This window comes from Globicephala melas, chromosome 16 (genome assembly GCF_963455315.2).
Source record: "Globicephala melas chromosome 16, mGloMel1.2, whole genome shotgun sequence".
Classification (NCBI taxonomy): Eukaryota; Metazoa; Chordata; class Mammalia; order Artiodactyla; family Delphinidae; genus Globicephala; species Globicephala melas.
Window position 1 is genome coordinate 166,620 of NC_083329.1, and position 13,012 is coordinate 179,631.

The 13,012-nt window shown below is 59.5% G+C and overlaps 1 protein-coding gene across 1 annotated transcript; it reads left to right on the forward strand.

The window, feature by feature from the left end:
- The first annotated feature begins 1,274 nt into the window (after nucleotides 1–1,274).
- Nucleotides 1,275–8,988, forward strand: FUOM (fucose mutarotase). The gene is given in 6 exon segments (XM_060286732.1): nucleotides 1,275–1,494; nucleotides 6,467–6,562; nucleotides 7,955–8,025; nucleotides 8,225–8,252; nucleotides 8,255–8,322; nucleotides 8,911–8,988. Coding segments are annotated over 6 exon segments (561 nt in total).
- The last annotated feature ends 4,024 nt before the right edge of the window (nucleotides 8,989–13,012 follow it).

A 13,012-nucleotide genomic window follows, 5' to 3' on the forward strand; every position in this document is an offset into this window, starting at 1 on the left:
GGTGTCGTTTGCAGCCGGTGGACGTGGCCGCTCAGAGGGATGGCCTCGCTGCTGAGCCTTTAAAGAGACGTGCTCTTGACTAAATGACAAACTTCAGGTCACATTATGCCTTTCTTTTAGTTATCGCTAGATTTGAATGTTCTGTCACTTTTTAAAACTTGTCATTCTCAGTAACAACATTCAAACAGAACAAGGCTCTTAAAGTAAGGCACCCACGTCCCACTCCGAGGGTAGCCACTGTTCACACGTTCGTGCCTTTCCAGGTGTCTTTCTGTGCCCACATGCATGGACACATGCTCCGGGGTGAAATTACGTTTTCTTTGAACAGAAATGGTTCTCCACGCACACGTTTCTGCAAGGTGCACTGACCACCGTCTGCTTCTGGCACATAAATGCACCCTATCCTTCTGTTTGACTAGCATTTGTTTTCATTTTTCCCATTTTTAAATGTACATCTTCGCAGCATTCAGTGTATTCACAGTGTTCTTCATCTCCAGACTGTTTCATCACCCCAGACAGAAACCTCACCCCTTCAACACTAACTCCCTACTCCAGCCCCCGGCCCTGGGGCCCTCTGTTCCACTTTCTTTCTGTCACTGGACTTAATATAATATTTCCAAGGTCCGTCAGGTTGTAGCACTAACAGTTTCCTTTCGTGTCATGGCTGAATACTATTCCTACTAGCACTCCTTTCAGTGGCCCTGAAATATTTCATGATGTGTGTATGTCGTGATCTGCGTGTTCACATGGTGTTGGATGTTTAGACCGTGTCCAGCTTCTTGTTTCAGAGCCGCCGTGGCGACGGTGCAGCGAACATTCCCTGCACAAATCCTTGCATTTCAGCTCGAGTGCGTCTGGAAGGGAAGGGCGGCACTGTGGGGCTGGGCTGCTGGGGGCCGAGGCTTCCAGATTGGTGTGAGGACTGCTTGTGTCGGAATCCCTGGGGCGTTGGTTTAAAATGCGTGCTCCCAGACCTGGCGCAGGATTAGTGCCCTTTGCTGTGGGAGGACGTAGAGTTTACACACCAAGGTTCCTCTGCTGGCCTTATCCCCGGGAGGGCCAGCTGCGTCCCCCGGGCCACCGTGCAGTCAGGCACCTTGCAGGACCCTGGGTGAATGAGTGATCGAGGTACCGGGAAACGCCTCTGCCCCGACCAGACGTCTGCTGTTTAATCCTCAAGTCACAGCCCAGCTCGGAACTCTAAACCCTCCATTTTACACCAGATTCTCGAGCAGGTGTCCAGGGGGAGAGTCGTATGAGTCCTGGAGCACAGGATGAAGGCCCTTGTCCTCCTGCTGCCTGGGAGGGCTGCACAGGTGAAGACGGCAGTCACTGGCCTGGGTCAGGGGCCCCCAACCTCAGAATGTCCTCAGACCCTCCAAGGTGAGGCCAGAGCAGCTGCACCTCTGGGAGCGAACGCCGGCACCGTGAGGATCCCCCTGGATCTTGGTGCGGTGCCCACTGCAACGCAGCTGCAGGTGAACAGACGGCCAGGTGAGGGGTGAGCTCTGCTGGCTTCGTTGTGCCCCCACCCCCACCCCATCCGTCTTGCTCTGCAGAGAGAGCCTCAGCTGTCGGCATGACGGGTGCTGCTCAGAACCCAGGGCAGAGCCCTGCCTAAGCAAGCGCTGCACGGTGAGACATGCGCCTGCCTGCTGGGAATCGGGCCTCAGAGCCCTCCTCCGGGAGCCGCCACCCAGCGAAGACCTGAGCACCTGGTACAGGCGTTTCCTCCACCTTGTCCTGCTGCCAGTCATGGGCAGGTAGCCTGTTGACCAGCCTGCCCAGCGGAGGTTTCTGAATGTGGGATTGCAGTCATGGCCTTGGGCAGGGCTGGGCCCAGAGTGTGTACCCTCCCCCTACCCAGGACCCATGCTGAACACCCAAGAGAGACCCACCTGCATCTGAGGAAGAGCTGAGATGGCCAGTGGAGCTCTGGCCGCCCAGCACCTTCAATGACTCGCCCTTGTGCTCTGGTCATATTTGCGCAGCTGGGGGGCCCAAAAAGAATTGCTCTGCTGACCGTCTGCCTGGGGAGGTTAGCTCTGCAGTCTCCGCCCAGGCCCTGTCATTCTGCAGTGTGTGCCGTGGTCGGGAGTTTGAGAAGGGCGCAGTGGTTCTGTTACGGCACAAGACCCTCCCCAGACAGCAGACAGAGTTCTGATGGAGTCGCCCTTGAACGGTGGGCAAGGGAGTAGGTACAAGGGGACCACGAGATCAGGCTCTCCCCTGGGGTCAGGAAGGCCGGGCCCAGCTGGGCGGTCTTCATGGCAGTAGAGGTGGGAACCCCATTTATTAAAGCTGTGTAACCGGGGTTTGCACTAGTGACATGCCATCTAGAATGAACAAGCAGAGGTATGTGCAGCAGGAAACCTTAGAGTTGAGAAAGTCCGTGCATTAGTTTAATCTTTCACACACGTTGGGCGGTGACCTTCATAACCGATTCCGAACAACAGAGCTCCAAGTGCTGGGGGGCCGGTTGTGAGGGGCCCATCCAAGACTCGCGGGTACCCTTGTCTCAGCAGCTCAGCCGGAAGCCGAGAAAGGGCTCGACGTGGAACCCGTACATGAGAGTGTGTGTGTCTCAAAGGTCTGCACCCACAGGGTCGTTTGGGATCCAGCACGTGGCAGGGACGGGGCCCCAGGCCCAGGCCCAGGGAACAGGATCTTCTCTTCAGGCTGCGTGGTGGCCCCTACTTGGGGAGACTGGGGACCGTCCAGTGGTGTGACTGCGTGCTTTGCTGTGGGTGGCGGGGTTGAAGGCAAACCCCAGCAGGGCTTCAAGGACCACAAGCTCCAGAGAGCCCTCCACTCCCTCTTGAGTTAATTGACCTCTGGCACCATATTGTTTGGGGGTTTTGATTTGTTTCTGAAGCTGAGACCTTGCATTCTCATCTATCCGTATAAAATTGGCTTTTCCCTCTTATATTCCTACTAAAAAGATAAGCTTCAGGGAATGTTAACTTCAAGTCTCTCCACTCAGGTTTTGGAGGAGAAACTGCTCACACTGGGTGGAATTGGCCACTGTGGGCGGCCTGAGTGTGGGCCCTGCGGACCACCTCCCTGGGCAGCTTCCTTGACCAGCGAGGCTCCGCAGGGCCGGGCAGTGGACATGGGTTGTCTGTTGACTTCCGGTTCTCTGCCATCTTTCACGTACAGAACTTCCGCAGGAGCTGCCAGGCCTCCGGGCGTGTCACCGCAGGGCTGAGGGTCCATTTGGGAATGAGGTGGAAGGGGGCGGGCTCCGAGGGGAGAGAGCCTGGCCTGTCCCGGCTCTGGGTTGGGCTGTTTCCTGCGACACAGGCAGCAGTAAGTACTCAGGTGGCCGGCAGGCAAACCGGGCAGCCCCGTAAGGAGGGCCAGAGCCTGGAGGGCTGAGAGCCAGCTAGCCTGAGCGAGAGCCCGTTTGCAGGCTGGGCAGTGAAGTTAGGTTTGGGGTTCTTAAGCGGGGGTATGATCCGGCCGGTGCAGGCACGGGCATCTGCACTGGGGTCTGCACTCAAGCCTGCATGTGTGGAGCGGGGTAGAGAGAGAGCAGACACAGGGTTGAAGGCCAAGGGCAGCGTCAGCAGGGCTTTTGGTGACATCTCGGCAGGGCACAGGAGCCACCTGCATTAGTCAGCTGCTGCCACATAATAAATGATCCCTAAACTCGGTGGCTTACAGGAACAATCATCAGTTCTCCTTTCTCAGTTTGTGTGGGTCAGGAATCCAGACAGGCCGCCATGGGTCAGCGTGTCTCTGCTCCACAAAGTCTGGGGTCTCAGCTGGAGCCCCGCCTGAGCAATCGCTCCCTGGCCTGGTGGTTGATGCAGCATCACTGGGCTGAGCTGGGGCTGTGGGCCGAATGCCCACAGGAGGGCTCACCACGTTCATTCCCTCGGCTTCCTGCCAGCACCGTGTCTGCATTCCCAGTGGCAGAAGTTCACAAAAAACAGAAGGAAAACTAACAAATTACTTTGGCAGAGATTAGTAAAAGTGTATTGTGCACACACCAGAAAGACAGTTTGCAAACCAGGAGTACTCAAACCAAAACATGGGATGAGGCTCAGAGGATGTCGTTACAAAGCAGCATATGTAGTGTGAGGGCAGTGATTCTTTATAGTGATTGGTTACAAGGTTCGAATTTTCTTAAATGAAAGAGAGTTGGCTAGTGGTTACCCCATGCCAGTTGGGGGAACTGTTTAAGTTTTGCTTATGATTTTCAGAAGCATAAACAAGAACTGTCCCAGGTCAAGTTGACCTTTCTTGTCCTGCAAAATAAACTAAATTAAATTGTGCTTGTCTAACTGGTTTTGTCTCCTCGGGAGAAAATCGGACGCATTTGATTACAACACCAGGGCAAGTGTTCTGAAGAGAGAATCAGGAGGAAGCCATACTGCCATTTTTTTTTTTTTTTTGGCTGTGTTGGGTCTTCGTTGCTGTGCGTGGGCTTTCTCTAGTTGCAGTGAGCGGGGGCTACTCTTCATTGCGGTGCCTGGGCTTCTCATTGCAGCAGCTTCTCTTGTTGCGGAGCACGGGCTCTAGGCGTGCGGTCTTCAGTAGTTGTGGCGCACGGGCTTAGTTGCTCCACGGCATGTGGGATCTTCCTGGACCAGGGCTCGAACCCATGTCCCCTGCATTGGCAGGCGGATTCTTAACCACTGTGCCACCAGGGAAGTCCCACTATACTGCCTTTTATGACCTGCCCCCAGAAGCCAGGCAGCAGCATGTGAAGCATTCTATTGGAGGCAGTTACACAAAGGTCCACCTGGTTCAAGCAAGGGGACAAACCCGCCTCAGGGGAGGCGCGTCACTCACTGTGGCGTGTCAGATACAACATGGCGGCAGTGCTGCCATTTTGGGAAAACACAATCATACCTGTCGACTGAAATAAATGCACAACCTAAAAATTGAGAATTATGCTTTATTCGGTGGACTTGCTGAGGACTCAAGCCCAGGATACAGCCTCTCAGCCCTCAGGGACTGTTCCGAAGAGGTGAGGGAGTGTAAGCAGATAGGGCAGGGGGTCCCCGGAGAAAGAGAACCAGGAATGGCTTTCTGAACATATGAGAACCCGTTTTGGCCTGTGCCATTTTGTGGTCTAAGCCTGGCCCTGGTGCTTGCCCTTGAACAGGTCTCAGTAATCAGTGATGTTAAACGAACAGAGGAACACAGGGACAGAGAAAAGGCAGTGATAAAGCAGAGTCCTAGGTCCTCCTCAAGGGATAAACATAATAATATACCTGGAGTTGTGCAGGAACTAAGGTCCCTACCCAGGTGGAGGGTGGAATGGTGATGCTGACCGTCCTGACTTAAATCAACAAAGACGTGACTCCGTCGACCTGACCTTTGCCCCAACTTTATGCTAAATTCTCTGCTCAAGCCCCTTCCTGAATATGCATGTGCCCTTAGCTTAAAACGTCCCCAGTTTTGCTGGGGGGGACCCTGCTTTGGGAAGGCCCCCGTGCTCTCCTTATTTGCTGTGATCAATTCTTCCTTCTCCCCACCTTTGCTGGCTTGGCTGTCTTTCGGCTCGACACCCACCGAGAGGTGAACCCAGTTTTCGGGTAACAGGAGGAGCCAGTATGTACAGGAGTTTTTGCAAACAAAACAAAACAAAAACCAGGTAGTCCGAACAGCAAAATATCACTGCTAATTAAAGAAAACCAGACATCTCAAGTTAATGCCTTTAGTGCTTTCCTATGTATGGGAAGATGCAAGACGTGTGGGCTCCTTGAAACCCCTCCTTTTATAGGCACCTCAGCTGGCCTCTCCCCCGCAAAATTAAGACACCTAGTGTTGGGGGCGTGGGGGCGGGAGTGGGGCGGGTCCTGTGGAGTCCAGGTCGCTGGGGCCCCAACGGGGAGTCAGAGCACTGCTTCCCTGGGCAGGGGTGCGGCACCCTAGCCAGGTACCTGAGGAGTCTCAGCAGGCTGACGCCTGGAAGACAGCGCAGGGGTGCTCTCAGCACACCCGCTTGGCCCAGAGGTCGCACCCACCTGTCCTCAGGGTCCTTCCAGTGTGAACAGTGTTGGGTGAAGAAGTAAATCCTCCCTGTGCCGCCACCCAGCCCTCCCCACCCCAGGGCACCACGGACCCTGCGGGCTAGAGGGGGTGGGGGACGAGTCCCCAAGGCCTGGGGGCGGAACGGGGGCTGGAGAGGAGGCCTTCACGCACGGAGGGCGCTGGGGAGCTCCAACACAAGCACACATGGGTGCCCGGGTCCTGGACCTGGCCGGGTAAGCGAGACCTCGAAAGACGGCGCCTGCGGGGCTGGGCTGGGGTCGACCCCGCCCCGAGGCGGCCCAGGCAACCCCAAGTCCTCCGCACTCCGGGGGACCCTCCCTTCAGGCCACGCCCATCTCCCGCCGGGCCCCGCCCCTACATGCACCCGCCCCCTCTGGCCCCTCTCCCCTCCAGGATCCACCCCACACGCGGCCCGCCCTCCCCGGCCCCGTCCCTCGTGGCCGCCCCGCCCTCTCAGGCCCAGCCAGCAGGGTGGTGCTGAAGGGCGTCCCCGCGCTGCCGTCCCCCGAGCCGCTCTACGCCCTGGCGCGGATGGGGCACGGAGATGAGATCGGTGAGCGCGGCGGGCGCAGAGCTTCTGGTGGGGAGGGTGGGCTGTCATCCGGCCTCTGGGCTGCCCAGGTGCTGCAGCTCTGCTCCTAGCCCCACCAATTCCTCAATAACCCACCAGTGACCCAGGAAATCTCAGTGCCAGGACCCTCAGGATTCTCCCTGCAGCCCCCAGCCCCCAGAAGTGAGCCTGGGCCTCCTGCCCCATCTCACACACCACTTGGTGTCTTCTTACAAATGGGGAAGCTAAGGCCTGGCACCGTCCTGGCTGGCTGGGCAGCGGTTCCTGGTCCAGGTCAGGTGTTCAGCCTTTACTCTGCTCTAGAATCCCACCACTCGTGACCGGGCCCCAAACGTTCCAGGTGTCCGCACACTCCGTCTCTTAAAACCCTCTCATCCCCCCAGGGGCCAGTGGGAGGTGAGGCTGGGAGGGCCCTGGAGCCAGGTCCAGGAGGTAACAGTAAGAGAGGGGTTAGCAGTCCTGAGGGTAACGGGGGGCATGGGCTGGGCTTGGGCTGTGCCTGGATGCCTCCACCCCCAGCAATGCTGTGAGGCAGGAACACGACTCTCCCTGCAGAGTTCAGGCCACTAAAGGCACAGAGATGTGAAATGTGGGGTAAACGCAGCCCCCTGGACAGGCGCTCCCGACCTGGTGGCCCCAGCTCCCCCCCTGCTCAGGGAGCTGAGCCCGCTGTGCCTCGGTTTACACCTTGAGCCAGGTAACCCGAGGTGCTCTCCTCCCTTTCCGCGGGGTGGGCCACAGAAAGGCCCAAATGGTGGAAGAGAAGGAAGGCATAAGTGAATCACGGTGCAGCCCCCAGAAGTGACACACACACCCCGGCAAACAAGCAGTTAGCATTCAGCGTCCAATGTGCAGAAAAGTCTAACCTTGCTGAAACGAGGGAAAACGGCAGAAGGAGATGCACTCCGACAGTAGCAGGGTTTCCTTTACGTAGTAAGATTACAGCCGGTTCTTTTTCTTCGTGGGCTTCTGTTTTTCCTGGTTTTGTACAATGAGCGCGCGTTAGCTTAACAATCAGAAACCAACTTTCGGGAGAGCAGGGGCCCTTGGAGCCAAGTGGGGCAGGTCTGGGGGCAGCCTGGGGCCAGAGGGGCCTTCTTCCAGACCCCACTGTCCTCGTCACAAGGAGGTCATCTCCAGGCCCTTCTGGGTTCAAGGAGGTGGCCCAGGTGCCCCTCCTGGTGGACGCGTGTTTGGGGGTCACCAACAACAACCCGTGTGGTAGAGTGAAGGGGGATGGGCAGGGCCAAGACAGTGACAGGTGCCGTGGCCAGGGTGGGGAGACACCAATGTGACCTCAATAAGTGTCACCCCACGGGCAGCAGGTGGCCGGGTGGGAGACGGCGGCGTCTGAGGTCGGCACTCTGCCCTCAGGCCTGGGCATCCCTCAGCGCCTGGAGGCTGTGCTGCAGCCATTACCACTGGACTGCTACATGGAGAGCCCGGTAAGGCTGCTCTGGGCCTCAGTTTACCCTTTGCCAGAACTCAGGGGGGCCACTTGCCTTGGGTAGGGGGCAGGACCCGTGTCCCCAAAGACCCCTGAGCCTGATCAGAGGAGCCCTGAGCTGTCACCCAACGAAGGGTCCTGGAGGCACCCAGGGCAGGAGCAGTGGGCCACAGAGCTGACCCCCCCTCTGTCTCCAGGCTGTGGTCGTGGAGCTGGTGCCCAGCGACGGGAGAGGGGCCTGCAGACCCCAGTGTGGCCAAGCTACCAATCCATCCTCTCCAGGGCCGGCTGTGCGGTGAGCCTGAGATCCCCACCAGGAAAGGGATCAGGGATCCTCTGTGCCTCCTTGGAGTCCCGAGAGAAGTGAAAGACAGGCCCCCCCCCCCCCCGAACCCTGCACCATGGTTGTGCGAGCTTCTACCCGGGCGTATGGCCACCCCTTGCCCCGGCCTCCCCGCTCCCTTCCAGGACCCTGACCTATCTCTGCCCGGGGGTCCTCACCCACCCCAGCCTGTCTGAGTGGAGCCAGGGGAAAGCGGGGAGCCCCATCTGTGGTCAGAGGCCTGGCCCAATGCTGCCTGTCAGCCCCCCACCCTTCAAGGGGCCGGGCCTGTCCTCCCGGCACCACCCACCAGCAGATCTTGGGCAGGACCTTCCTGAAGAGAGGACCCGGGGCTCCTGTCCTGGACAGCAGCCCCACCCCGACCCCCAGGGCAGCTCAGACGATTCAAGGGCCCCAGGCAGGCGGCCACCACAGCCCCCTGTGCACCTGTCCGCCCAGCCCTCGCAGGTCAGGAGCCCAGCGTCCTGGGGACCCCAGCCTGGAGAATGTGCTGATGCCCCACTGGGCCTGGGGCCCTCAGCCGCCCCCCTTGCCTTCCAGAGCCCCCTGGCCACGATAGAGAGATTGGAGTTTTATGAGTGGACCAGAAAGGCTGTTGCTGTTGTGACAACTGGGTGAACTCTGGCTGGACCTGCTGGGTCCACTGGGTCCTCCTGGGTCTGGCTGGGTCCGGCTGCATCTGGGCCGAGCCTGGGCCCCTACCCCTTCCCACTGCAGAGCCCTCCCCACCCTCTACTCAGCCCCTGCCCCATCGGAGACTAGATGCCCCACGGGGAATGGCAGAGCCGAGGGATTTGCTGAAAGTGCACAGGGTGGGTGGCAGAGCAGGGCTCTGGGCACCCCAGTCCTGTCCATCCCAGCTCGGCACTCAGCCTGCTCCTTATGCAGGGAGCAGCCCTCTACGGAAACCTCATCCTCAAGAAGGGGTTGCCGGCCCCCGATGCCCTGTTCCAGGCCTGTTGAAGACCACCCGCCCAGGGAGGGATCTGGAACCCTGAACCCGACGCCGCCACCAGCAGGCGTGCCCAGCGGCAGATGAACTGGCCTGGCCCTGCCCGGCAGCGCTCAAAGCTCACCCAGCCAGGGGCTCCAGGGGCCCAGCGGGTCCTGGGGGGGCCTCTGCTGACCAGGGCTGGCATTATCCCAGTTCAGGAAAATGATGGAAAAGTGCAGTGACTTGCCAACATACAGTCCAAAGGTTTAAACAGGAGCTCCATCTTCACTCACAAAGGCCTGTTTTGTGCTGAGTGCAACAGCGGCTGTGGGCTCCCCGGAGGGCAGACCCCACGCACTCTCGGTGAACCCTCAGGTGGGAAGTAAGGCCTCCCTCCTCCCGATAGGTTTGGGTCACCTGACTTGGCAAGTCCCTGGGTTTGGGATGAGAGTTCACACAGGTCGAGACCCTCGCGTGGGGAGATCTCACAGAGGGCCGGGGCAGGGGCCTGGGTGACGCAGCACATGGCAAGGGGGCCTGGGGGTGGGTGCATCAGCTACCCAGGCAGCCCTGAGTGGGCTGCAGTCACTAAGGTGGCCCTTGAAGAGGGGGCCAGGGCTGCTCCTTCAGCCCCAGAGACTGGTCTGGAGCCTCCGGGAGCTGACCACACCGTCAGCTGGGGTGGGGGGCGCTGGGCCCGGTGCCTGTGTTCCCTCGCTCCGGTGGCTGAGCGCCTACTGAATACGCATGAGCCCGAGTGGGTCTGGGGATGGCCGGGGCGGCGGGTAGAGGACAGGAGGACGCGAGGCACCCAGGCAAAGGGGGCCTGCGAGGTTGTGACGGCTTCCCGGCATGTTCTCAAACTGGGTCTCCCGGGGTGGGCGGGGTTCCCACTGGCCATTGCACAGGGTCCCTCCCTGAGGGCCTTCTCCCTGCTCCTCCAGACCTTCTCACAGCACGTGGGCGTGGGAGCTGGGATGACCAGGGATCCCCAGGGCTCGGGGGAGGCTGGTGGGCCTGGAAGGCAGATAGGTCCACTGGGCGGAGGTCTGGGGCTCAGCCTGGGGAAGGGACCACGTTCTGGGCCCGCCACTGCCAGGGCTGATCTCAGACCCCTGACCCCACGGCCAGCCGCTTCCAGCCACACACGGGCCTCTTGAAGCAGCTTTATTGAGGTTGAATTGACGTGCAGTCAGTAAGCTGTTCACGTTCAAAGCATTCAGTTAAATTCGTTTGGGTGTTGGACCAGCACCTCCATCCCCCCCTTCTGCCCTGCCCTCACTGGTCCGCCCCCCTCCCTGCTGGTCAATGTGCACTTTGCAGAACTCCGTGTAAGTGGAAGGCCGTGCATGCCCTCTGCGTGCTCGCGGTGGGGTGGGGTGTGTGTGTTTGCGTGCGCTGTGTGCATCGATGATTCCACTTTGCTGCAGAGCGGGATTCTGCTGTGCACACGCTGCTGTGTTCCATCCAGGCAGCTCTTGGCTATCGCAGATAAGCTTGCTGTGAACGTACCCGCACAAGTCTGCGTGGACACGAGCCTTCATTTCTGGAGCAAACACCTCTGGTCAAGTCTCGGCCGTAGGGCGTGTGTACCTGTGACTTTGTAAGAAACTCCCAAACCGTTTCCAAAGCAGCTGAGCTGGTTTACATCCCCAGCCCTGGGAATGTGCATTCCAGCCCCTGGCCCTCATCCTGGCTGCCCGTCTTTCCCGTGAGCCGCTCTAAGGGGACTGTAGCGGTGAGTTCTCTGACCGTTAATGGCGTTGAACATCTCATGGGTGTGTGTGCCTTCTGTTTTCTTTGGTGACATGAGTGGTCAATCTCTTGCCCATTTTGGCACTAGGGTGTTTAATGATTCCGGTCACCAATTCCACTATGTGTCGTGGGGGGAAGGGCAGGGGGCTCCCCCCACCGCCAGGCAGCCCCTCAGCACCAGCTGGTGTCCTGCAGTCCGCTTGGTTCTGACACCCCCTGCCCGGGGACGCGTCAGATCCCGCAGGTTCAGGGCTCAGTCCCACAGGACTGCCCCCCGCGATGCCCCCACTCCAGATGCCAGTCCCAAGTCCAGGGGGGCACCCGGGCTTCTGACCGACTGGCTGTAGATAGAGGGTTCCCTTGACCCCTCCTCAGTCTCAGTTAGTTTTCTAGAGCGGCTCACAGAACTCAGGGAATACATTCACTCCCTAGATCACTGCTTATCCTACAAAGATAGGACTCAGGACCAGCCAGGTGGACGAGGTACGGGGAGGGGCTTCCGTGCCCTCTCCAGCGCCCCTCTCCCCGCACCTACACGTGCTCACCACCCCGAAGCTCTCCAGACGCATCCTCCTGGGTTTCTGTGGAGCCTTCACTACGCAGGCTGTTGGATTCAGTCACTGGCCACTGGTGATTGATCTGACCCCCAGCCCCTCGCCCCTCCCCGAGGTCTGGGTGTGGGGCTGGAGGTTCCAAATCTCTATTCCTGGTCACTTCCCTGCAACCGACCCCATCCTTAGGGACCTTCCCAGAGTCACCTCCGTCACACAGCAAAGGACAACTTTATCACGCCCATCACTCGGGAAATTCCAAGGGTTTTAGGAGCTCGGCGCCAGCATCAGGGATGAGGACCACGCACATTTCTGATTGTAAGTCACAGTATGACAGTACTTTCCACTAGTCCAGGCTCTTGCTGGGGGGCCCCAGTGCCCACCAGAAGGGTCTTGGGTTCAGCCCAATGCTCAGACTCAGCGAAGAGCACAGACCACCCTTGCCAGCCGTCCACTGAGGAAGAACGTTCCACAGGTGTGGTGGGTCACATTTGCCCTGTGGCTCGGGTGTGTGGGGATGAGGGTCGCTGGGCACTGCCTGGCCAAGAGCCTGTGCCCCCAGACGCAGGTGCAGCATCCCGGGTCCCCGGCAGGAACACTACATCAGGGGAGCCAGGGCTGCGGCTCCCGGGAAGGACCTCAGGTGTCTTATTCCCTGCCTGGATGCCTCACCCAGCAGCGGTCACTCTGCAGAAGCAGTACTGCCTAGTGACGCCGGAGAGCAGAGGCAGGGGATCCACGCTCAGCACCCTCTGTAGAAGGGGTGAGCAGCGGCAGTGCGCCTGGGAGTTTGGGGGGCGGGGGTCACAGGGGGCTGAGCTGGCCTGTGGCCTCTGCCAGTGTCTCCTGCTCACCCCCAAGTCCCCTGCTCCTGTGGGTCTCCGGCTGTGCCCTCGGGGCAGGCAGTGCCCACTGGGGACCTGGCTCCAGCAGGGCTGGAGAGAGACTTGGCCACAAACACCACCCTGGGCTGCCCAGGGCCGTGGCCACCATCGACCTCAGGTCTGAGCAGGTCACCGCTGGGGCCTCAGTCTCCTCGTTGGTACTGGGGGCAAAAGAGCTTCTGTCTGTGGGGCCTCGAAGCCGGGAGGCATGTACGCCTCTGAGCAGCGCATCTTGGGGTGAGGCTGCCATTTGAGGCCTCCAGGAGCTTGGGACCCGTGGGGTGACAGAGGAGCTGTAGGGCACGCGAGGTCCCCAGGACAGACCCACGGCCTCTGGAGCAGCCGGGAGCCTCGTTCTGTCTCAGCCCCCAGCAGGCTCAGTCTGGGCGGCAGGGAAGCTTCAGGTACCAAGTGCTTCCTGCCCGATGCCGGAGCGCGACTGCCACACAGAAACCCCGCCTGCACTTGCACACACCCCAGCACGTGTACAACTTGTGGAAAATTCCAGTGACCCTACA